Below are 26141 nucleotides of genomic sequence, written 5' to 3' on the forward strand. Positions count from 1 at the left end.
AAATATTAAAACTTAACTATATTCTTGGAGTGAAATAATAAATAGAGTTACACCTACACCTAAGAGGTCATTTGGCTTTCAATAAACAAAAGTTATTTTGATAATTTATCTTTTAAATTACGATAATTTTTTATTATTAATAATGATGTGATAAATAATATAAGTGGTAATTTGATTACTATCTTCACCTTTATTAAAAAATTACTAAAATAATCTTAATTCTATTATAATTATATTATTATTTATTAATTTTTAAGAAAAAATAATCTTATTTTCAATTAATAGAATAAAACATATAAAAATATAATAATATTTTACACTTATCAAAATTTATTAAATATAATAATTATTTATACTTAATAATATTTTAAATATCCTATCATCAATATAATTTTTTAATTTTATTAATAAAATGTTACTCAGACTAGACGCGTCATTATGAATATTACTAAAATTAGGAGATGTATATGGAAATTAGTTTTCTTGAAAAGGCAAGTTATAAAAATGGAATAATGTTTGGTGACAATAAATATGATTGGCTCATGTTAAGTAATGACAGTCACAGTGTGGCAAACGGGGCCCACTAACAGACTTTGTCATTTATTTTATTATATCGATTAATGATGACGTGGATCTGTTATGAAACGGCCAAATCTGGTGGCACAGCTTTTTTCCTTTTTCTTTTTTAAAAGCGAATTCCCTGCATTTTCCAAATTCATATACTTTCCTAAATAATAATTTATCAACATTTTAAAAATACCCTTTTATTTGCCATAATTTTATGGTCCACTCAGGTTTTTTTTTTTTTTTTTTTTTTATAAACTACCCTATTGTTTAGTTGTTATTTATGAAAACTGTTTAATATAAACATCAAATTTAATATGTATGTATAATCTTAATTAAAAGAACAAGTGCATTGTAAATTATTATTTAAAATATATTATGAAATGTATCGAATTAATATGATACAATAGACGTACTATATCATACGATATGATATATATCTTACGATATAATATATATCATCGATACGGATTAATATACTTTTTAAAGAAAATAATGATATAATAGGGGTTCACATGAAAATTTTCAAATTTTTAAAGATGTTTGTGATATTTTTTAAAATAATGATATACCAAATAGATTTTTTATTATTTTATTTTTTAAAAATTGTGTCATACGATATGATACGAAAAATTAAATTTTTGATAAACGATATGATATGAGATTCGACTAACATGTTTATATTCTATAAAATGATGTGTCATCATGTGATTGTATAATTTTTTTAATTAAAGATAAATAACAAATAATCGTATGATAATAAATTATATATATACTCAAATAACTTTTTTTTTTTGAAAATAATATGTATCTTAAGTTTGAGATGAGAAGGAAACTTTGCTATCTAAGGGAGATTTTTCTTGATTGTAAAATATTATTTCCATATTTGCCTACTCAATTACCTTAATTTTATTTCCAATTTCATGATTAAATTTAGACTAGCCAATCACATTTTGGTATATCATTGTTAGGTATAAAATTGTGCAAATTATTTATACACATAATTTTATTTTATTTTTTAATAATGCCTGCAAAACAAAATTAAAATAAGTTAAAACCTAATTATTATTTATTTATCTAAATAACAAATATATTTATTATTATTAATATACTATTTATTATTATTATTTATTACCACTACAGGTTGCGTCGCTGTACATGGTCTCACTGCCTCCTTCACAGAACTCACTTCCATTTCAGCTTACTTCCAAATCGTCTGAATGGGAGCAACAATTCTGCCAGATCTCGGCGCCGAGATTCTGATTCCGCTTTGTGCAGTGATTGGAATTGGCTTCTCTTTGCTTCAGTGGGTGCTCGTTTCAAAAATCCAGTTGTCTCCTTCCAGAGCCTCCTCCAAGTCATCGGTTAACAGTGGAGCCGGCGCCACCAACCGAAACGGCTACTCCGACTATCTTATCGAAGAGGAGGAAGGCATTAATGACGATAACGTCGTCCTTAAATGTGCCGAAATTCAAAGCGCCATTTCTGAAGGTACATCGTTTTTTTTTTTTTTAGTTTTACGTTTAAAACTTCAACTCTGAGCAAACTTTACGTGAATTAGCACTAGATCTTTTGGTTTGTGTAATTTAGATAAAAATTCTATGTTGAATTGGCGTCAAAGTTCACAAGAAAACGGGGAATGAGTCCTTTTCAAGATGAAGTATATTAGATTATTTTTTTAAATTTTGATTCGTGGATAATATATATATATATATATAGAGAGAGAGAGAGAGAGAGAATTAATATGTGTATCAGGGGAAATGGAAACTTGGGGCATGTGCAAGGTGGCTTCATTATTATATGCTTGTGTGATGAATGTTTTTAAGAGTGGTGGATCCTGAAATCTGGGACTACAAGTTTTTATGTAGTATATTTTGAGATCAATATTGATTCTGGTTGCTGTAAAAATTACGGAACTGTTGAGATACGCTGGTGTGAAGAATAATAATAGCAGCAGGCACTTTGATTGCTGTCTGCTTTAATGTTTAATGTGATGCTGGATTTTTGGCTTCATTGTAATTATACTTGATCTCGAAACTAGACTTATTTTATTAATTTTGGGGTAACTTTTATAGTTTTATTTCCTTTGTGCCAATATTATTAATTTGCTTTAGAATTCATATTCGCTATGAAGAAAATATTATTTATAATACCAAGTTAAAAAAAGGAGACCAATTTTACCTGCAAAAATTGTTGGAGTAAGGACAATATAAAGTGTGACAGAGATAATCAAATGCAGTTCACACGGAAATAATTGTTTGAACAGATATTAACATTCTAATGAAGGTTATTGATTTTTTTTTTTTTCGGTTCCATCATGTCCTATTTATCATTTTTTTTTTAATTCATGTTACACAAATAATTTCTTCCCAAATTTTTTAGCGGAAGGACCTTTCAATGTACTAACCTTTGGTTGTATTGATGTTACAGGGGCTTCCTCATTCCTTTTCACTGAATATCAATATGTTGGTGTTTTCATGGTTGTGTTTGCAATCTTGATTTTCGTTTTCCTTGGCTCTGTTGAGGGTTTCAGCACAAAGAGCCAACCTTGCACATATGATCGATTCAAGATGTGTAAGCCTGCTCTTGCAACTGCTGCCTTCAGCACTATATCTTTCTTGCTTGGTGCTGTAACTTCAGTGGTTTCTGGCTTCCTTGGGATGAAAATTGCTACCTATGCAAATGCAAGAACCACCTTGGAGGCAAGGAAAGGAGTTGGGAAGGCTTTTATCGCTGCATTTAGATCTGGTGCTGTTATGGGTTTTCTCCTTGCTGCAAATGGTCTTTTGGTGCTTTTCATTGCCATTAACCTATTCAAGCTATACTACGGTGATGACTGGGCTGGCCTTTTTGAGGCTATAACTGGTTATGGCCTTGGAGGTTCTTCCATGGCTCTCTTTGGTAGAGTCGGTGGAGGTATATACACGAAAGCTGCTGATGTTGGTGCTGATCTCGTTGGCAAGGTTGAGAGGAACATTCCTGAGGATGATCCAAGAAATCCAGCTGTAAGGAGCACCACTCTTTTAAGATAATATTCTGTGTCCTACAATGTTGAGATACTATATTATGTCATATGATGGAGTGGTTTTCTTCCTAGGTTTTTTAAATCTTTGTTTCATATTTGTATTTTTCAGGTCATTGCTGACAATGTTGGTGATAATGTTGGGGACATAGCTGGTATGGGATCGGATCTTTTTGGCTCATATGCTGAATCATCCTGTGCTGCCCTAGTGGTTGCATCAATCTCTTCCTTTGGAATCAATCATGAGTTAACAGCAATGTTGTATCCTCTCATTATTAGTTCAGTGGGAATAATTGTTTGTTTGCTCACCACCTTATTTGCAACCACTAAGGCCTTTGAGATCAAGGCTGTAAAAGAAATTGAGCCGACCTTGAAGAGGCAACTCATCATCTCCACTGTTCTGATGACCGTTGGAATTGCAATTGTTAGTTGGATAGCTGTTCCGTCTTCCTTCACCATCTTCAATTTTGGAACCCAAAAAGTTGTTAAGAACTGGTAAACTTCACATTGCTTGTTCTCTTCTATCGAGAATAGAGAAATATATCACTCTCATTGATATTTGACAGGAATGTAACGAACTTCTGATTTGGGGATTGTAACATGAAACTGTTGTTGCAGGCAACTGTTTTTATGTGTTGCTGTTGGTCTCTGGGCTGGGCTCATTATTGGATTTGTAACTGAGTACTATACAAGCAATGCATACAGGTAGAAAGCTTTTTGTTGCAGTTGATTTTACTCTCTCTTTAAGAATTCATTAACTTTGGTGTATGATACAGCCCTGTGCAAGATGTTGCTGATTCCTGCCGAACTGGAGCTGCCACTAATGTTATTTTCGGCCTTGCATTGGGCTACAAATCTTGTATTATTCCTATTTTTGCTATCGCAATCAGCATTTTTGTTAGTTTCAGTTTTGCTGCAATGTATGGTGTTGCTGTTGCGGCCCTCGGAATGCTCAGCACTATAGCTACTGGATTGGCCATTGATGCTTATGGTCCTATCAGCGACAATGCTGGAGGCATTGCTGAGATGGCAGGCATGAGTCATAGAATCCGAGAAAGAACTGATGCACTTGATGCTGCAGGAAACACCACTGCCGCTATTGGGAAGGTTTGAAAATTTCTTTCAGTTATGAGTTATCCGTTGAGTTTTTGATATATGGCAGCGGTTTTCCCTTAAAACAGTATCTTCAATTGAAGCAAACTAGATTTGCCTTCCTCCTAGAAAATTCTCTTGAGTACTGACCTGAAATTGGGTATTAATTAATTTTGTATGCCTCTAATTTTCTTCAAACGTTTACTTAAGCGTCAACAGTTGATTTTTGAGATCTGGCAACCTTTTTCCCCTGACTTACCATATTGAAAATGGATTATTTTTCCAATTGAAACAAACTAGATTTGCCTGCATCCAAGGATATTCTTTGGATTACTGCGCTCAAAATTTTTATCACGTAATGTTCTCTGCCATTTCTTTTTCTTTTCTTCAAACATATGGCTTTAAGAATGGAAAAAAGACCCTCAATGTGTTTGCATGTTTCTGAAGTTTGTACTTGACAGACGTGATTTCTTTTCACTGTAAAGCCCCAGGGCATCCGTAATATTAGTTGTCTAAAAAGAAAAAGTAAAACACACATTCACACACCTGAACAGGAAATAATTGCATTGACAAATATTAGATCTATATCCAAGTGACCTAAGTGTTGTTTTTTGCTTGTGTCCAGGGGTTTGCTATTGGTTCTGCAGCTCTTGTGTCGCTAGCCCTTTTTGGTGCCTTTGTGAGCCGTGCATCTATTTTAACAGTTGATGTTTTGACTCCAAAAGTTTTCATTGGTTTGCTTGTTGGTGCTATGCTCCCTTACTGGTTCTCTGCCCTGACAATGAAGAGTGTGGGAAGTGCAGCTTTAAAGATGGTTGAGGAAGTGCGCAGGCAATTCAATACCATCCCTGGTCTCATGGAGGGCACTACCAAACCCGATTATGCTACCTGTGTTAAGATTTCCACTGATGCATCCATTAAAGAGATGATCCCACCCGGTGCTCTCGTCATGCTCACACCCCTCATTGTCGGGATCTTCTTTGGTGTGGAAACTCTCTCCGGTGTCCTTGCTGGTTCTCTTGTCTCAGGTGTTCAGGTAAATGCTAGAATTCTAACATGACAGCCTATCAGTTAGGTGAAAAGAAATGTATTTGCCTTTTGATTCCATTTATCTTCGTTAACATTTTTCTCTAATACCTTAACAGATTGCTATCTCTTCGTCCAACACGGGTGGTGCTTGGGATAATGCCAAGAAGTACATCGAGGTATATGATATGGCGGTACTTTTATCAGTCCTTCTGTGGTTGATCCTCCAAAATCTTATTTATCTTAATGATTATGCTACGAATCTTACTGTGCGATGGCAGGCTGGTGCATCGGAGCATGCTAGAACTCTTGGTCCTAAAGGATCAGATCCACACAAGGCAGCTGTTATCGGAGACACAATCGGAGATCCTTTAAAGGACACATCTGGACCGTCTCTCAACATCCTAATCAAGCTAATGGCTGTTGAATCACTTGTGTTTGCTCCCTTTTTTGCTACACATGGTGGCCTGCTTTTCAAGCTATGGAACTAGAGAGCATGACGGACGAACAGCCGGAGATAGCATACCCACCCTTCTTTCCACCCAGAGGTTTTTCTGTGTACTCCCCTTTGATTCCCTAAAATTCGAAAAAGAAAATTAAAAAAATTCTTTTTCCTTAGTCATTGCTTTCTTTCTTATTTTTCCCTTTATTTTTTTCCTCCCCACTACCATGCACAGCTTCAAATTCTTCCTTGAGCAGTGATATGTATATAATTTTATACACAAATAATAACATATTATTATATAATTAGATAAATTAAAGATAAAATTATATAATAATATATCGTTATTTATATATAAAATTATATACAAAAATTATCCAGATAATTTTATTGATTCTTCCCTTTCTTTATTTCCTCCACCTGCCCTCGAGGGAATTTTACAGACGATTCCTAAGGACCACTAATTTGAAGTATCTTACCATCTCATTCAGCTTAAGACCCTCTCTCACCAAATGTAGCGTTTTATAATACATAAGTGTCTAAACCATATTTATAATTAAATTTAAAGTTTAGGGTACAATTTAAAACTTTAAATTAAAATATTGAGGGGTCTAAAGTGTACAGAGTTTATGTGGGAAAATAACATTCTCAGGGAGGTAAGTGTAAAAATTTATTAATGCGTATATATTTTTTAAGTATATATATATATATATATATATATGATGTGTTATTATATAATTAAATATTATTTAAATTAATAATAAAATGATATTTAATTATATAATAATATATTATATATATTTATTAATATAATAAAATTATAGACATATAATATTATTACGAAAAAGTTAAAATTATCCGAAAAAATCAAAAACGGGCCCAAAAACAAGGTTCTGTTCTGGCTCCTTCATTGTAGAAAACAGGTTGGTCTGAGCCAATGGGCCCAGTGGTCCTGGTCCTGGTCCAGGTCTATCCTAATGGGGCTATTTTCCCACCTTTGGTTGTTGGGTATTTCAATTATTATTTAATCAAATAAGGGAAAAATTAATTTACATCATATGATAAAATATAATATAAATGACTTTAAAGCAAACTTAGGGAGATGGATCTACAACTTAACAAGTCATAATGGTGATAATTTGCATTCAATAAGCCTTGCATCTCCTCATGTTATTTTGTAGTTAAATATTTAATTAAATATAAAAAATAATATATTATTATGTAATTAAATATTATTATTATATATTTAATTTAAAATTATTATAACATGTAAATACTCAGTTGAATACTAATTTTATTAATCCTTACTTATTGTTTGAGTTGTACTTCAGAACGTCTTTTGTTGTCTAATCCCTCAGTCTATAAACGTTAAGCAAGTCCAAATCCGTCCTAAACTTAATAAAAAGCAAGCATAGAAATTGTTCAGACAACAGAACGGCCAATGAACAATAGAGGCCATGTCTCAAGACAGTACGCTCCACATAACAATTAAGTATATTCTCAAATATTCTAAATTCAACTTAATTGAAGCCACAAACCAGGTGTTTCGTGGCCACCTCAGCCACCTCCAGTCGTCGCAAACTTTGTCATGCTGTGACATGGCTTCCCTCTTCTCAACTAAAACAAGCAAAACACTAAATACCACTCTCTACTTTCCCTATATTTCCTATACCTTCGTCTAAACTACACTCTAAGCACAAGGAAATGGCTAGACTTACACCCGCCGACAACTTTTTTTTTCTTTCTAATACTACAAGCTCTCAGAGCTTTGTCTCTTGCAATCCCACTTCATTCAACCGCCGTCGTTTTGATTTATTTCCTTCTAAACAGTGTTTGAGGTTCAGAGTTTTATGTGGCATCAAAGAGAAGGAAAATGTGAGAGAGGCTGGCAAGTTTGATGGAGTACTTACTGGTCTACGAGTAGATGAACTTGAGGGAGCGAGTTCAGTTTCAGAATCGGAGGATGAATTAGGTCGCTCTAGCGGGTCCGGAGAAGTGGGTTTTGATTGGAATTGGCCACCGTGGAAGGATATTCCTCAGAGATATAAACTTATTGGAACAACTGCGCTTGCGTTTGTTATCTGTAACATGGATAAGGTTGTTCTCTGTTCACTTTTTCTCAGGTATTTTTACAAGCATGTTATATGGTATTTGTGCATAGTAAAATTTACAAACATATATTAGCCTTCCTCCGCTATAATTTAAATACTGCATATATTTGTTTGTCTTTGTTGATGCTGCCTCAATCCACATATAATAGTACAACATTTAAACTATGAGGTATTGTCCGCTCCAGATTATGTTGGCCTCACAAGTTTTACCCTTCTCGCGAAGGCGAGAGAGACAATAGGTTTATATTGAACTAAGACCCTCGGCTCGTATTTGATGTGAGGATTTTGATATCAACACAACCTTTCGGTTGAGGGGCTTTGGGAGAGTATTTTGCATTGTCCCACAAACGAGTTCATTGTTGATATTGATTCAATCCAAGCATACGGGGCCACTATTGATGTTGCCCTGATCCGAGCATAGCTGACCACTTGAAGTCGCGAGATATTGTCTTCACAGTTTTTTTGGTAGAAGGCACATCGCGAGGGTGACAAAAGTTTATATTGACAAAAGGCCCTCAACTCTTGTTTGATGTGGACTTTTTGGCATCAACATAGCCCTCAATCGATGGCCAAAAATGGTGTCACTAATGATATTGCCTCTATCTGCAGATGATAGGACATTTGAAGCTACAAGGTATTATTTGTTTTAGCATTCATTGGTCTCACTATTTTGCCCGACACCTTAAGAGAGAGAGAGAGAGACAGTGGTTTTATATCGACATAAGACCTTTGACTCCTATTCGATGTGTGATTTTATCATCAACAATCTTACTATTCCTATGTCAAATGCTAAGGGATCACAACATGACAAATGATAACTTCATTGCTTTTCATGTTCTCTGAAAGTAGTTAGGCTTCAGGATGATACGGGTGGCCTACCAATTTGAATTATCTGAGCAATTAATGTTAACCATTGTAATATTCATGATCATAACATAAATATTTATTGGATGTTCTTGCAATTAGGGTTTCCATGCCATGGGTTAAAAGTTGAAAGAGTCCATATATAAGTGTTGCTTGTTTGGTACTTAGGTTTTTGTGTTTCATTTTGAGTCCATTCTAATTGGTTTATTAACTTTTGTAGGTGAATTTGAGCATTGCAATAATTCCAATGTCACACCAGTTTGGTTGGAATTCATCAATGGCTGGATTGGTTCAATCATCCTTCTTTTGGGGTTATGCATTGAGTCAACTACCCGGAGGATGGCTTGCCAAGATATTCGGTGGGAGGTTTGTTTTCAAAGACTTGGTTTACTTTTACACTATTTTATTATCTATGCTTGCGATCAAAAGCATTGTTTCTGATACGAACCTTAGGAGAACCACACCTCAAAAGCTAGCTATTGAGATGGGAGAGCCCAAGACCATATAAACCCCACACTAGTTGCCCATACTTTCCAATGTGGGATCCAAGTCTCATACCTTGCACTTGGGATCTTAACATACCACCACGCTCCGCAGCCCCGGCGCCCACGCGGGCTGGCTGTGCGCTAGCTCCCTGCTAGCCCCGGGCAAACACTGCAATGCCGGCATCACCACCCGCGCTACACGATTGCAACTGGGAGACGTGGTGATGGCTCTGATACCAAATGATACGAACCTTAGGAGAACCACACCTCAAAAGCTAGCTATTGAGATGGGAGAGCCCAAGACCATATAAACCCCACACTAGTTGTCCATACTTTCCAATGTGGGATTTAAGTCCCATATCTTGCATTTGAGATCTTAACAGTTTCTCATCATACAATTGTAAACTTTGTTGTCCTTTTTCATAATAGATACAAAAATCAGGTTTTTATTATTTTAAAGATGAGAAATAGGTTGGATGCATGATTTTCATAATCAACAAAGAGATAATTATTAGTTTCTTAAATGCTCAAGTTTAGATATTCATGGGCCAATTTAGGTTTTGACTATATTCAATGTTACATACTAAGGGATCAGAACGATTGAATAGGTTTTTTTATCAATTTACCAATCAATCCCAATTTCAATCGAATTTACCATAGTTCAATCCCGTCATGTACATCAACTACACATAATTAATGATGCTTTAATTAGTATGAAAATATTAAAAAAAAAAAATCATTTAAAAAAATGATCTTGATGTGTCTTAAAAGCTTTCTATCTTTCTCTCTACGTTGCCAATGGTTTGTGTTATGCCAAGAGTTGGGAAATATTAGACTTAATCTATATGAAGGACATTTCATTTCAAGGGAAAAATCTTAGACTAGGGACTTAGGAGGAAAAAATGACAAATGAAAGAGAACCTAAAATAATAGGGATATTGGTGGTTGTACGAGTGTATAGCAATGTAATTAGACAATGTGTTGGTGGGTTGTTATTATTTGCAGTAATTAATGCCCAGAATAGTGGAATGTGTATTGGGAATAGAGTGCGCTTTTAATAATAGTAATTATTTAGCATAGTCTTACTCATGCAAGCTATTCATCAAAGCTCATGAATTAGAAGATTTTATCAATAGCATTAAAGGACAACGTTTGGGAACTGGAGAACTCCCTAGTTATGTCGTGGCTCATCAACTCCATGAAGCCAAGGATTTCTCGTAGATACTTACTACTTGACTGTAACAAAGATTTGGAATGTTGTAATATTAAACTTACTCAAAGGCTAAGAATGATGCCCAAATTTATGAACTTAGGAAGAAATTTCATGAGTCCAAACAAGGAGAATTGATTGTCACTTAGTTATGTTGAATCAACCAACTTATAGTAGGAATTGTACTTTTGTTAGGACATACAAGTCAATTGCCCTAACGATGCATCTACAATTCGGAAGATAGTGGACTAAGAAGGGGTGTTTTATTTTTATTGTTGGTCTCAACATGGGGCATAACCAAATTCAGGTTCAAGTTCAAGTCCTTAGTCGTGACCCCTTTCTCTGTTTTCATCAAACTTTCTCTTATGTACAATAAGAGGAAAGTCATAGAAGTTCTATGTTCTACTCCAATCCAACTGAACAATTTATGTTGGTTGTTACCAATTAAAATAGGACAAGTCAATAAATCCAAGTGCATCAAAGGATCATCTCAGGTGCAATTATTATGAAAAACCAAGACACACAAAAGATTGTAGTCGTTAGCTTTATAGACGACTAAACAAGAAACGTGGATGAAAGAATAATGACCCTAAACACCAAGCTAACCTGGCCAATGCTAACATCATCATAATAGTTGAATCACATATCGTATTGTGTATTGTATTGTGTCGTACAATACATCCATTGTATGATGAGGTGTCCTTCCTCATGTGTATCATAAAGTGTCCTTTTTATCATACTTTCTCTTATGTACAATATGAATTTGGAAACAAGTTGACGTATCCTTCCTCATATGTATTATACAGTGGATGTACAGTCTAGATTCATATTGTACAGTGAACGTATCATGAGGTGTCCTTTTTATCTTCCTTGTCCTCAATAGATATTCCAAAAGATTGGAAACAAGTTGTTAATGATCCAAATTGGAAAAGTGCAATGGTTGAAGAAATGAAAGCTTTAACGAAGAAAAGACTTAGGAGCTCACTTCACTTTCTCATTGGAAGAAAGTTATGGGGTGTAAATGGGTCTATACGGTTAAGTACAAATCTTATAGGAGCATTGAAAGATTTAAAGCTAGAGGGGTTGCCAAGGGTTTTACTTAAACCTTTGGAATTGATTGTGATGAATCAATTGTTCCAGCGTTAAAGATGAGCTCTATTAGGATAATTTTTTCTTGTGTAGTTAACATTGATTGGGAATTGTGTTAGTTGGACGTGAAGAATGTATTTTTTCTTGAAAACACAGAAAAGAAAGTTGACATGGGCATTCCTCCAAGATTTTCTTGTTCTCAAATTGTTGAGAAAGAGTACAGGTTATAAAAGGTCTGGTATGGCTTGAAGTAATGAATACGAGCCTAGTTTAAAAGATTCAATGTTGTCATGATCAAGTTTGGATATAAGTAGAGCAATGCAAATCACACAATGTTCATTAAACATCACAATAAGAAAGTTTCAATTTTAATTATGTATGTTCATGATATTAGGGTGACTGAGAATGATTCAATTGAAATAACCAAACTTAAAAGACATCTTGCCAAGGAATTTGAAATTAAAAACCTTAGGAAGTTAAAATGTTTTCTTGGTATTGAGCTAGCTTGATATAAGAAGGGAATTTTCATCTCCCAAAGGAAATATATCCTCGATCTTCTCAAGGAAGCCAATATGATCGGATGCAAACTAGTTGATTCACTTATTGAGGCCTATCATCAGCTGGAGATATCTAAAGGTGAAAATGTGGATGTCAAGAGGGATCAAAAGCTTGTTAGTAAGCTTAACTATCTTTCACACACAAGACTTAAAATATCCTATGTTGTAGGGCTAATAAGAGAATTTATGTAGGAGCTTAAATGTTTATAGGATTTTGAGATATCTAAAATCTGCTCCAAGAAAGGACCTTATTTATGAATTGAGGGTTACTCCGATGCGAATTGGCCTAGTTCTATTGATGATGGAAGGTCAACATCAAGTTATTGTAGATTCATTGAGGGAATTATTACGTGGAGGTGTAGAAAACAATCAATTATTGCAAGATCAAGTGATAAGGTTGAGTATAAGGCCTTGGTAGCTGGTGTTTGTGAGATACTTTGGCTGAAGAAGCTTTTGGATAAACTGAAGTTGACTGAAGAAAGACCTTTTACTCTTTATTGTGATAACAAGGCTTTGATCAACATTACAAACAATCCAGTGCAATATGACCATATCAAACATATCGAGATTGACTGACACTTCATCAAGGAGAAGCTAACTCAGAGACTACTTTGTATTCCAGTTGTTAAATCAAACATTAGCTAATGTTCTCACAAAGGGGTTCAACTCTATCTTTTTTCATTCTCTTGTATGCAAGATGAGCATGAGGAGCATATATGCTCCATTTTGAGAGGGAGTGTTGGTGGGCAATGTTTTTGTGGGCTGTTATTAGCTGCAGTAATTAATGCCTAGAACTGTGGGATGCATATTAGAAATAGAATGTGCTTTGAATGTGCCTTAAAATTAGGTAGACGGGTTAGGGTGTCTGGTGTATCTATAGGTCCTATTGCAGTATATTTGAAGGTGAGTTGATAAGAAAAAGAAGATTCTTATTCTCGACAAAACTATAAAATGTTTGCTGCATTCTTGGTATTATGGCAATAGACTGACTTAATATTTCTTGGCTGGCAAGGTGTTTCTTGTTATGGTGAGAAGCATCCTGTCTAAATGGTGCATTTCTACCAAGACAATGCGACAACACACAACTCAATTCTGGAAATTACTGTTTATATGGCACAACATCAATTTGTCTTTCAATTTTAACCAATCAAATGACCTCCAAATCATGCAAATTATATATCATTGGAAAAGGCATTCAGAGAGCTTTCTAATGGTATATAATATCAATCACAACTCAATCAACAAGGCATTCAAAACTTGTTTCAAAGTTTGCTGGCAAAAATTGGAAATTGCAAAATCATGCACTGTGAACAGTATCCGAGGCATACAACACACTTTCACACCTTCACACTTTGGATTTCAAGGGTAACAAGAAAATTAACCAAGGCATAAAGGAAAGTTCTACCAACCTTGGGGTCTTCCACCACCAATTCTTCCACCAAGAATGAATTGGATAAAGGAAAATGGAGAAAGCCAACAAAGCTTTGCTTCAAACTTTTATTATATCAAATTGCCTAAAATCTTACAAAAGCAAGGCCACCCTTTATATAGGGAAGAAGTGGCAGCAAAGTTGGACTTTCCAATACAAAATCTATTCATTTTTTAATACAAAAATCCCTTGAATTAAGCTAAGCCATACCTCTTAGTTGCTAAAGACAAAAAGTGAGTTGCCTTTTCCCTAAATCTAGGAACCATGTCTCCTAGCTTTGTAACTAAGTTTCTATCTAGTTCTAAGCCAACTAAATACACAAGTTTGAGTTAAAATGGGCTTGGAAAGGCACCATGTAAAGCTTATTTTAGGCCAAAAGAGCAAACTACTCAAGGGATTCTTGAGTCCAACTAATAAGGCTATGCCCAAAAGTGAAGTTGGGCCAAAATTGAAGGTGCAATGCTTCCTTTGGCTTGGGATTTGCTAGAACTTCATTCTTCTTGGCTTCAAAGGCTGCATGGAGACTTGAGGATGGCTTGGAACCCAAAAATGACAATGGAGCCGTGTATACATCACTAAAGCTTACTTGGAAGAAACGTGCTGCATAAACAACTATAACATAAATAATTTTCATTTTATTCAATTGCCTACTTTATTTATGTAAATAAATAAATAACTGTTGTTTAGGTTCAACAAAATACCAGGAAAAACTGATATTTTATATAGACAGCTTTCCATTCTTGTTCTAAACAAATTTTTTATTACATAGGAAATTGCAGATTGCATTTTGACTGAGCAAAAGAAATAAGTTGTTTGTTACATGCTCTATGTCACATACACCAAAAACAATTATAATTAAATAAGAAGAAAAAAACTGGTAATTTGCTTTTGCTTGCTGCTGTAATAGCGAACAGTAATCTTTAAGTTATATGCTTCTGCTGCAGAAAAGTTCTTGAGTATGGAGTGCTGACTTGGTCCCTGGCTACAGCACTTGTACCTCTTCTTGCTGGATTTATGCCCGGACTAGTCCTGTCACGCATTCTGGTATTTTGGTCTTCAAATTCTATTATTGTAGTCTAACTTGAGTAAACATCTTTTGCATTTCATCCCTTTGCAATGCTCCTATTTATGTGTTAATAATGTGTGATTGGTCTTGTTGAATGTTAAAACTTTTCATGCCAACCATCATGTTCATTTATGCATCCTGCACGGCAGTTCAGTAAGTTATCTTGTTTTCTCCCTTTGTCCACAAAATCATCCATCTCTGAGTCTGATGTCTTAAATGTTAGCTTTATTTTCCTTTGCCATAACTGACCATTTACTTTTTTATCTCTTTAAAACTAGGTTGGAATAGGAGAAGGTGTTTCCCCATCAGCCGCTACCGACCTTATAGCCAGGCAAGTATGACCTACAAAGTACCGAGAATGCTATTTCATTAACCATTTCACTAAATTTTTAAATTTTTACACTCTCCTACTGAAATATATCAAAAGCTTTTCCTAGATTTTTCCTTAAGAGAAAATAAAGCAGCTGATACCATTTGAACTTAGGTCAAACCTCAAGTGAGGAAACTCCGGTTGATTTTCATCTTGTTATATAATCTTGTAATGTTGATAATTGTTTGGCTGTTAATATGATAATATTTTAAATTTATAATTCAGTCTTGCCAAAGAGCTAACTTATGGTACTCTTTACATGCCACTTGATTTATTGGCTTTTGTCCCATGCAACATGCAGGTTTATACCTTTGGAAGAGCGGTCTCGTGCTGTATCCTTTGTCTTTAGTGGGCTCAGTGTTGGCAGTGTTACAGGGTATGTTATGTTCAAATCCTGTGTTGGGTTGATACAAGACTTGCTTCATCTTGGACAAGTTCCTGATAGTAACCTTGCTTTTAGAATTCACAAGAGGCAAACATCTGACTGTCAAAATTGAAATTTTCAAAGGCTACACAAGTAATTTTTGTCTGAAATTTGTGCAAAAATTATATATAATGTAGAGTTTGTGCTTACACTTTTATAAATCCCAAGAGTTTATCCATTTTAACTGCAGTCCACAAGTTCCCCTCATATTCTTTCATGCTATTAGTTATATGTACATAGAATTTTCTGTGGTTTCCTGTTGAGATAGATGTGTATCATTTGATGTAAGTATGGTGCAAGAGCATTTGGTGAGCCTGTTTCTTTTCCAAATCTTTTCCTCTCTCTTTTTCTCTGTCCTGTAATCTTAATACTAACTACAACATTTGGGCCTTAACTTGGAATTTTTTGTTGCCGCTACATTTTATAACAAGTTGAATCTGAAATTGTAACCTGAGAATCTTAGTATCTTATATGGTAAGAAATCCTTAATATGAGCCAAACTAACAGACATTGGCAGCCAATAAATGGATTTGAGGTCTTATAACTGTAATATTCAACTTAAAATGCTCATTTTGTTGAGCGAATGAGCATTTGGCCATTAATTATTTCTCATATTAAACAATTTTGCAGGCTTCTTTTGGCTCCTCCCCTTATTCAAAGTCTTGGCTGGGAATCTGTATTTTACATGTTTGGCTTCCTTGGGATAACATGGTTAGTTACTATTTCTGAACTCAGCCGATTATTGACCTACTTCTGATCCATAATAGCTTTTTCTCTGTGGAAGTATGAAAATTTTCATTTATGTAAAATGAAAGATAGGTTTCATTGATGTTGCACTCATTGTGCTTGTGAATCTCAATATAAAAACTTCCTTTGTCATTTTGAAGTTCTTTTTTAAATTTTTTCTGCTATTTTTTTTCCTTATGTGTAGATTTGACTAACTTTTGCTTTGAACCTTGTCATCACCAACAAACATTGAAGGTTTTTAGGGTTTGAGTTTCTTAAAGAAGGAGAAGCTTTAAACAAGGTTGAAACCATTGCACGTGAGTTCTCTCTCAAATCCTAAACTCTACTTTATAATTTGTTACTTAAAATTGAAAGATGCGCTTTCATCATACAGAAGACAAATTTAGATTAGATTTTTCCTAGATCTGTTTATATCTTTTTCCTGTTAATTTGAAAACTATGTTTGTTTCAGTTAATATGCTTAAAGGATAGTCTAATATATACTTCTTGAGCGGTATGATTGTCATTATTTTTGTTTTGACTTTATGATTGGCTTCAATGTGAACAAAAAGTGGAAAGGGTATCCAAAAATTGAAATCATGGACCAAAGATTGTCAAGTTTTCATCCCAAATAAATTTAGGGATGCTACATATGGTCCCCTAGTGAACTTCACTAGAAACATTCCCAGTGTATTGAGCCAACTGATAAATAATTGTACTGGTGGTGGTGCATATATTTCAAATTTTAGGACAATTATTCTGTGGACTATTTCTGGGATTATTATAATTATTATTTTCATTAGATATCTGCCAATAATTACTATAATATGTTTTAATTCATTTATCCTATTTATCTGTTGTTTTTGTTAATGATTATGTTCAGATACCTTAACTGTTGTATTTGTTTCATTTTCCCTTAAGTTACCCATGCAGTTATGATCACAAATTTTTTTTCTTTTAATATGATAGAGTCCCAGTCTATCAATATGGAGAAATCATGGACCACTTCTCTGAAAGAATTGGGTGGATCTTTGAAGGTATGATATAATCTTTTCAGAAATATCGTCTTTAGCTTAATCTGGGTGTTTGACTGTGTTCTTATTAGTAGTTGTACTCCACTATTTCTGAATTGTTATCAAATATCCAAGCTGGGTGATAATGTTAGTTTGAGGCACAATAGACAGATCCTGATGTTTGTCAGGGTGTTCAAATTCAAATGAATATGATTTGGTTTGTGTTGATTATTTTAGCATCTTATTGCTAATCTGGAAGATCTTAGATTTTTCCCCGGCTGAATTTGGAGGGCAGATCCTGGTTCTAGCTTATTAACTTCCACTGACTTGTTAATTTACCTCTGTGCATCTTCCCAAAAAATCAGAATAAATTTCAGAATTCAATCAATTTAACTAGATGAATAGGTGCAGAAATCAAAAGAGCAAATGGTTGGAAAATGCACTAGGAGGGTATTTCATTAATAAGTTGAGGAAACACAAACTCCAATTGAGAATTATGTTGATAAATTCCTCAAGCAGAGTAGAATATAGAAACAAAAAGACACCACTGAGACAAATTCAACTAATTGGCGATTCGAAAGGCCAGTGCCCTCCAAAACCAATTTACAAAATTCTAATTTCGCCTTCCGCCACAATTCCCATGCCTTCACCTTTTATTCTTTTCTCTAGCAATCCAAAACAGCCACATGATCCCTCTAATTGGGTACTAGAATCTTCCTGATTCATCTTTTTGAAGGCCAGTGTACTTTCATGATACAAATAATAACTGCTATTCTCGCTTAAAAACAAAAAAATCAATAGTGACATCTCTGTGTAGTTTTTGTCCTGTGTGCTGGGTCTCTTGAAAGATCCTTGTCATTGCCTACGCTTGTTAATTACAATCAATTAGTAATATTCAATTGAATATGATTTGGTTAAAGTTCTTTGATAATTAATAAATTTAATGTTTCCCCTGAAGTACAAGGGTTTCTTTGGGACAGATGCTGGTCATTTTGGTCTACCTGATTAAGTCTCAGTTGAATTATATAACTGCTTAATTAACATCATAAAATCGATGGTTTTTGTTGTATTGGTCGTTCCTGTCTTCCAAGTGTGATTATTTAGCCAAATCATGCTATAGAATTAGAATCTGTACACAAAGTAATGATTTGACATCAATGAAGCTCAAAAATGCTCTTTTCCCAATATATAGGCTTAATAGTTCATGTGAATGCTAGAAACTAGTCTAGAATTTAAACTCAGTGGGCTAATGCACAGCTTTGGATGCAACTGTACATTCTTGTCCCCTTTCTGAGCAGATTCCTAATTCTAAATATATTCTTTAATTTCTATTCTTGAAAAATCAACCTCCAAGAAAAAGGTATGTTTATTCCAATAATTGATCTAGACAACTTGTTATAACTTGCAAGGAAACCAGAGTTCGTGTTTTTGTCATTGTTAGTTTTGATATTGCAACTTCTTATTTCTAATGTCATAGGATGAGTACAACCATCATCATGACTTGAAACAAGCATGTTGATTGAACGTGATAATTATTTTAAGCTCTTCATAATACTAATAGGATTATTCTTTTATGCTAGACTTTATTTATTGTATCATTTTCTCACTGGCTCGTGTACTAGGATGTACCATGGAAAGCATTTTTCCAAAGTCAAGCTGTATGGGCAATGATATACACACATTTTTGTGGAAGTTGGGGTCACTACACTTGTCTATCTTGGCTTCCTACTTATTTTAGGTATAATTTTGATTGCTGACCTTTTTAGTTTTTAATTGGTTGTATTCATGTGACATTGGCTGTTCCAGTAGATTGAGCCAGTGATTTTTCTTGAAAGCTATCTTGTTCAAAAATGATCTAATTTTCTCTTAAAGAAGGAAAATGCACAATTTATGAGTATTACAAGTTAAATTAGTATAAAGGAAATACATATGGTTCACGATATGTTGTATAATGAGTATGAAGTATGTCTTGGAATAAATTTGTATTTCACTTTTGCCTTCTCTTTGAAGACATAATTCTCCTTTATGAACTTTATATGGAAGCTTGGAGTTTAAGTTTGTTACCTTGTCAACATGAAATAACCGATGCATGTTAAGGAACTAATTTTTGTTTTCTTTTTCTTTCTCAAAATGCTTAGTCCTATCTTTATTTGTAATATCACTTAAAAGCATTTAGCATTTGTAATTGTTGCATCTATTTTTTTTTTATGTTATACGCTAGTCAACTAAAAAGAAATCTGACTTCAATCTCTTGCAATGCAGTGAGGAGCTGAACCTAAATTTGACAGAAGCTGCATGGGTAAGCCTAAGTGTCTTTGCCTTTTTACTCTACCTGCACATTCGTTGGCAAACTAAGACATGGAAGAAACGTTTCAAGCATAGTAACTTTCATTCCAACATCTTATATAGGACTGGAAAGTGGAAATATATTAGTTAAATATGTGTCGATATGTATACAAAGAGTCAAAAAGAAAATTTGAATGGGGAAAATTAAATTAAGAAATTCCAGAAAATTGCAGAGGTTTAAAGAGAGAAGAACATAGATTGATGGAGAGAAGAATTTATTCATTCCATAACATAATAGTTCTTTAAAGATTCGATATATTTTTAAGATTATTGGAATATTAGGATAATATTAATTAGCAAAATAATATTATTTAGTAAATTAATATAATATTGTATATAAATTAGGAAGAAAATATTTGATTTAGACGATATCTGATTGATTTAAATAATATTGGATGCAATAATATTTGGTATTTGAATGATAAGGATTGAGATAAGATTAAGTTATTATAAATGAGGGGTTGGATGGAAAAAGGAGAGGAGAGAATTTGTTACTTGGGTAGTTTAGGTAGCCTTTGGCTGATTGGAAGGCTATAACTTTTAGGAGTAGTTGACACCTTTTGTTGCTCATATTGTTTTCTTTCAATATTAATAAAATCTGTGCGAGGTTCCTAACAATTGGTATTAGAGCATTTCGATTCTGAGGATGTGGAGGTTAAACATCATACAAGATAAGAATGGAACATAGAGGAAGGTCTAACGACTAACAGATCTGGAAGCTTGAGTAATGATGGAGAACGAAATTAGTTTTCATTGTGAAAGCAAAGAGGAACCCAAGCATGACTGTAAGCACAAGTCATGAGATGTCTTATCGGTGAATGAAGACAGATCAAATAATGACACCATCTTGATCGTGTATGATGAGTGACAAGAGAAAAAAGAAACAAATACAATCGAGATGGTAAATTGAGTAAAAATTGGTTACTTTTGACGAAGTTAGTAAGTTGATAGACCACGAAAGAAAATCGACAGAATATGAGTTTCAATCGGTTGAAAACGACGACTAAGAGAGAGAATCGACATCAAGGGTTTGATAGATTCCGGTGAGTACCAACAATTAGAATCCTTTTGTTCACTAGATACTCTGATTCAGTTGGTGATAGAGACAAAACATGCAATGAGCAAAAAAGAAAACGTGAAAGAAAAAAAGAAGAAAACAAGACATTGATAAAAACGCACCAGAAGTTGACTTGTGGCAGTAAAGGTTTTATCAAATTTAGTAGGAAAATATATAAAGAAAAAAATAAAGTTATCAAAATAAGTGTCGTGTAAAAACAAAAAACATAACAAAAATTAAAAAACAACAAAAAATTCCAATTTTGCCATTTTGAAGAAAAAGTGGTTTTAAAAAATGCGCGAAATGCTAAGATTCAATATTTTATTAAGATTAGGATTGGAATATTAGGATAATATTAATTAGCAGAATAATATAATTTAATAAATTAATATTAATTAATATAATATAATATATAAATTAAAAAGATAATATTTGATTTAGGTGATATCTGATTGATTTGAATAATATTAGATATGATAATATTTGGTATTTGAATGATAAGGATTGGGATAAGATTAGGTTTTTATAAATGAGAGGTTGGATGGAAAAAAGAGAGGAGAGAATATTGTTACTTGGTAGTTTAGGCAACCTTTGACTGATTCAGAGGCTACGGTCTATGGGAAGAGTTGGCACCTTTTATTGTCAACACTATTTTCTTTCAATATTAATAAAATCTGAGTTAGTTTCTTAACAAGTTCCCATTACAACAAGCTCTCTTTTTAAAGAGGAATCATGTGCCACTCACCTTTCACTCATAACTACCTCAGTGGCACAATCTTCCTTTCTCTCTCTTTACAACATAATACATTTCTCTCTCCTTACTTAGACACCTAACAACGATATAACTGCTATAACTTACTTATTCTATAATACTTAAAACAACCTTGCTCAAACTAAAAAGTTGTACCTTGAAACATTAAATTCTTCTCCTTCACTTGCAAAAAGTAGTCATTTTGGGTTGTAACATTTTAACCTACAACAATGCCCTCATTTTTTAGTTCCTTGTTATCAAGGAAAAATTTTGAGAAATGAATGTGCATTTCATTTGCGAATTCCCATGAGGCATATGTTCATCATTGGCCTTGCCAGTGTATTAGAAGTTAAGTTGTGTTAGGATTAAAGTGTATGTGAAGAAACAAAGGAAAAATGGAGCTGAAGAGAGGACAGGTGGTAGTATTCAAGATGAAACAAATGGCAGACAGCTATTGGCAAAAGAAAGCTTGGAGGAAACGAAAGGAAGACAGGAAAAAGCAGAGGAGGATTCAGAGACAGAACTGACATTAACAGAAAAAGAGATAACAAAGACGCAGCTGTTTAAAGGGACACCCAGAATGTCTCAGCCAAAAATGGCAAACCAGGAAAGAAGGTCAACTGGGAAGGCAATAAGGAAAGATATAGACCTGGGGGGGAAGCACGGAGAGGAGGAAGAAGAGGGAATGAAGAAGAATTAGAGTGTGGAGAGACCAGCCTCTCGAAAGCTAGAGTTGTTGTGTGTTGCTATGAATTTAGCTAAATTTTGTGTTAATTGTGGGGCGTTAGCATCTGTCGGTGTTAATTACTTTTGTAATATTTGTGTTGGTAAAAACATTGAAACTGTGAACTGATATCTGTATTCCAGAAAATTATCAATACAAATATCTTTCATATTCATTGTTCTTGTTACAATATTGTTTCCATACATATTCTATTACATTGTTGTCGGAGTGATTCATCGACGTTACAATTAATTGAACAAATAGCCGCGTACGGTGCCATCGAACCAGGTTTATATCAACGTGGTATCAGAGCATGACGAGGATGGAAAATCGAGTGGAAGGACTCGAGAAAGAGATGTCTACGGTCCAAGAAAAAATGATAGAGGTGGGAAGCAAATTGGAGGAGATAAGTCGACATGTCGGAGCCAAGATGACGAAAACATAGACTCGAATAGAAGGGCTGGAAAAAAGTGTGGAAGTCATGAGGGGGTACCTTAAAGACTTGAAGGAAGTCATAGTAGGAAGGAACGACGGGGATAAAGGCAAAGCGCCAATGGGACAGGAGACCTCCCCCTCCAACCCGACCCCTAAAGAACCCATACTAGTGCCAGTCCCTGACAGAACCGAAGAAATGGCTAGAGAAGACAAAGCTACAAAGAACGGAGGCAGAGGAGAGATTCATAGCGGAAACATGCGTCGAGATTTCCAATATCAACGACTAGATCTACCTCTCTTTGATGGAGAAAATGGTCTAGAATGGGTGGAGAAAGTGGAGCACTACCCTTTCGTTAATCAACTAACAGAAAGAGAACAGTTGACTGTTGCTGGAGTTTGCATGGAAGGAGGGGCATTCCACTGGTTTCAGTGGAGAGAAAAGAAGCAACCGTTCTCCAGTTGGGAAGAATTTAGAATCGAAGTGTTGAAATGCTTTCAACCGGATGACGCACGAACAACGCAAGAAGAATTATTCTCCCTCAAACAAACCAACACACTGCGTGAGTTTCATAGTCAATTCGAACTCCTTTCGACAGCTGTTGACGGAGTTTTAGAGGAGACACTTACTGTAATTTTTATAAACGGTCTAGTGGATGATATACGTGAAGAAGTTCGACTTTTCCATCCAAGAACACTAGAAGAGACAATGGAAAGGGTTGTTGAAGTGGAAAGGAAGAATATGGTGATAGAAGGTAAGCAAACCACCCAATCTGGAAAACCAAGCTCAAAACAATTATATGCACTAGCCCGATTTTCACCCAACCTAGGCTTCTCAACTAACCCAACCCACTTTAGCACCCCAGCTAAACCCATGCAATACCCAAACTTCAACCGTCCAACCCAATCAGCCCAGCCTCCAACCCAACCATTTAATCACCCAATTTCTAACCCATCCCGTTCCCAAATTAATCAAAACTTCTAATCCCAAAATCACACAAACACAAACTCAGCCACAACAAACACATTCAAAGCTCCAACAAATTCAGGCGCGACTTCTTCCAATCAGAGAGGAGAAAGGGGGTCACGGTGGTTGTCCGATGAAGAGTATCGAATGAAGATAAAGAAGGGCTTTTGTTTTAGGTGTGACGAGAAGTTTGTGTCGGGCCATTGGTGTAAATTTCGGCAATTGAGAGTAATGATCAGTTGTGAAGAAAAGGCTGACGACAATGGCGAAGACAATGATGCCGAGGAGGAGGCAACGGAAGCGAAAGAATTGGAAGCGAATTTGAACGTCAGTTCTGTGGCAGGTTTGGGGTCACCAAAAACTATGAAATTATTGGGAGATTTAGAAGGCAGAAAGGTAATAGTTTTGATTGATAGCGGAGCCACGCATAATTTTATTTCGGAAAAATTAGTGACTGAGCAGAGCATCCCTGTTAAGGCAGCTAAATTTTCAGTAGTCTTAGGGGATGATAGGAAGGTGAAAGGGATAGGAAAATGCGAAGGGGTGACATTGCAGCAGGATTTTCTACCATTCAGTTTAGGAAGCGTAGATATAATTCTCGAAGTAGACTGGCTCAATCGTTTAGGTGAAGTGAGAATCAACTGGAAGAGTCAAACGATGCGATTCGAATAGGACAACAAGAAGGTCAATTGGCATGGAGAGTGGTATTTGTTGAGGTTGGAATCCTCTTTTAGATCAATAACGAAGATTATCAATAAGGAAGATGAGTGCTATTGGATAGAGTTGGGACTAGTAACAGGGGAAGGTGAAGATTGTCAGAAGCAAATTCATCACGAAATAATCGAGCTATTAGAAGAATTCACAATGACATTTGGAGAACCAAAAGGCCTACCGCCAAAGAGGGACAGGGATCACACTATTAGACTAGTAACAGGAGCCCAACCACCCCACTTACGACCCTACAGGTACCCATATTATCAGAAGGGAGAGATCGAAAAAATTGTACAAGAGATGTTGGCCGTAGGAGTAATCCGCCCTAGTGTCAGCCCATATTCAAGTCCTGTTATTTTAGAAAAGAAGGACAAGGGATGGCGGTTTTGTGTGGATTTAGGGCCTTGAACAAACTTACGATACTTGATAAATTCCCTATGCTGACTGTTGACGAGCTACTCGATGAACTCGTTAGAGCAGACATCTTTAGCAAGTTTGATCTCAAGTCAGGTTACCACCAGATTAGGGTGAGGGATGAAGACATAGAGAAAACTGCATTTCGCACTCACGGTGGGTATTACGAATTTCTCATGATGCCTTTTGGGTTATCGAACGCACCTGCAACATTCCAATGCTTAATGAATGACATTTTTCTGCCTTACCTTCGTAAATTTGTTCTCGTATTCTTCGACGACATTTTAATATACAACAAGGGGATCAAAAATCATTTGTGGCACTTGCGGACTGTCTTGAATACACTTTCAGCACACCAGTTGGTAGTGAATAAAAAAAAATGCATATATGGGCAAAGCAAGGTTGAGTATCTTGGGCATGTTATTTCTCACAAAGGGGTGGAAGCAGACCCACGAAAAATCAGAGATATGGAATCATGGCCAACGCCGAAAGACATACGTGACTTGAGGGGTTTCCTATTGTTGACTGGGTATTACCGGCGTTTCATAAAAGACTACGGTAAGGTGGCAGAACCACTCACCAATCTTCTCAAAAAAAATGCTTTCTATTGGAGTGAGACCACACAGGAATCCTTTAAAGCTTTGAAGAGAGTTGTAACTATTATACCAGTTTTGGCAATGCCAAATTTTTCCAAGGAGTTCGTGGTAGAAACAGACGCATCAGGAATAGGGTTGGGTGCAGTATTAATGCAGGAAGGGAGGCCGATTGCATACCTTAGTAAAGCACTGTCTTTGAGAAATCGAAGCAGATGAGTATATGAGCGCAAATTAATGGCGATTGTGTTGGCATTATGGAAATGGGGACACTATTCGTTGGGGAGGCATTTCAAGATTCGAACGGATCAGCGTAGTTTAAAATTTTTGACAGAACAACAGGTTATTAGCCATGATCAGCAGCGTTGGTTGGTTAAATTACTTGGATACAACTTTGAGATCGTATATAGGTCGGGGTGCGAGAACAAGGCAGCAGATACACTCTCTCGGAATCCTAGATTTGTTGGATAATTTAAGGCCATATCGGCGGCTAAATTAGGAACTGAAGAAAGTCTATTGCAAGAAGTTGAGAATAACAAGAAGCTGCAACAAAAAATTCAGGCTGTTTTGTGCAAACTATCAGAATTTCCTAAATATTCTGTGTGTGGAGGACTGCTTTTTTATAAAGACAGGCTAGTCATCCCAAGTGAGTCCCA

At 35.2% G+C, this 26141-nt stretch overlaps 2 protein-coding genes across 2 annotated transcripts in view; both read left to right on the forward strand.

The window, feature by feature from the left end:
• The first annotated feature begins 1731 nt into the window (after positions 1 to 1731).
• LOC123200302 (pyrophosphate-energized vacuolar membrane proton pump) lies at positions 1732 to 6325 on the forward strand. Its single transcript, XM_044615446.1, has 8 exons — positions 1732 to 2055; positions 2995 to 3569; positions 3699 to 4081; positions 4205 to 4291; positions 4363 to 4693; positions 5304 to 5714; positions 5824 to 5883; positions 5986 to 6325. Exons 1-8 carry the CDS (start codon positions 1785 to 1787, stop codon positions 6193 to 6195), a joined length of 2328 nt encoding a protein of 775 aa, XP_044471381.1. The 5' UTR covers positions 1732 to 1784; the 3' UTR covers positions 6196 to 6325.
• A 1318-nt stretch (positions 6326 to 7643) lies between these two features.
• The window catches only part of LOC123200100 (probable anion transporter 6, chloroplastic), a 31161-nt gene continuing 12663 nt past the window's right edge, over positions 7644 to 26141 (forward strand). The window contains exons 1-10 of the mRNA XM_044615215.1: positions 7644 to 8243; positions 9342 to 9487; positions 14836 to 14935; positions 15236 to 15288; positions 15629 to 15703; positions 16382 to 16462; positions 16733 to 16794; positions 17447 to 17514; positions 19113 to 19228; positions 19753 to 19789. Coding sequence (XP_044471150.1) covers positions 7851 to 8243; positions 9342 to 9487; positions 14836 to 14935; positions 15236 to 15288; positions 15629 to 15703; positions 16382 to 16462; positions 16733 to 16794; positions 17447 to 17514; positions 19113 to 19228; positions 19753 to 19789 — 1131 coding nt within the window. The 5' untranslated portion in view covers positions 7644 to 7850. The remainder of the gene's footprint in view (positions 8244 to 9341; positions 9488 to 14835; positions 14936 to 15235; positions 15289 to 15628; positions 15704 to 16381; positions 16463 to 16732; positions 16795 to 17446; positions 17515 to 19112; positions 19229 to 19752; positions 19790 to 26141) is intronic.

This window comes from Mangifera indica, chromosome 17 (assembly GCF_011075055.1).
Source record: "Mangifera indica cultivar Alphonso chromosome 17, CATAS_Mindica_2.1, whole genome shotgun sequence".
NCBI classification, from domain to species: domain Eukaryota; kingdom Viridiplantae; phylum Streptophyta; class Magnoliopsida; order Sapindales; family Anacardiaceae; genus Mangifera; species Mangifera indica.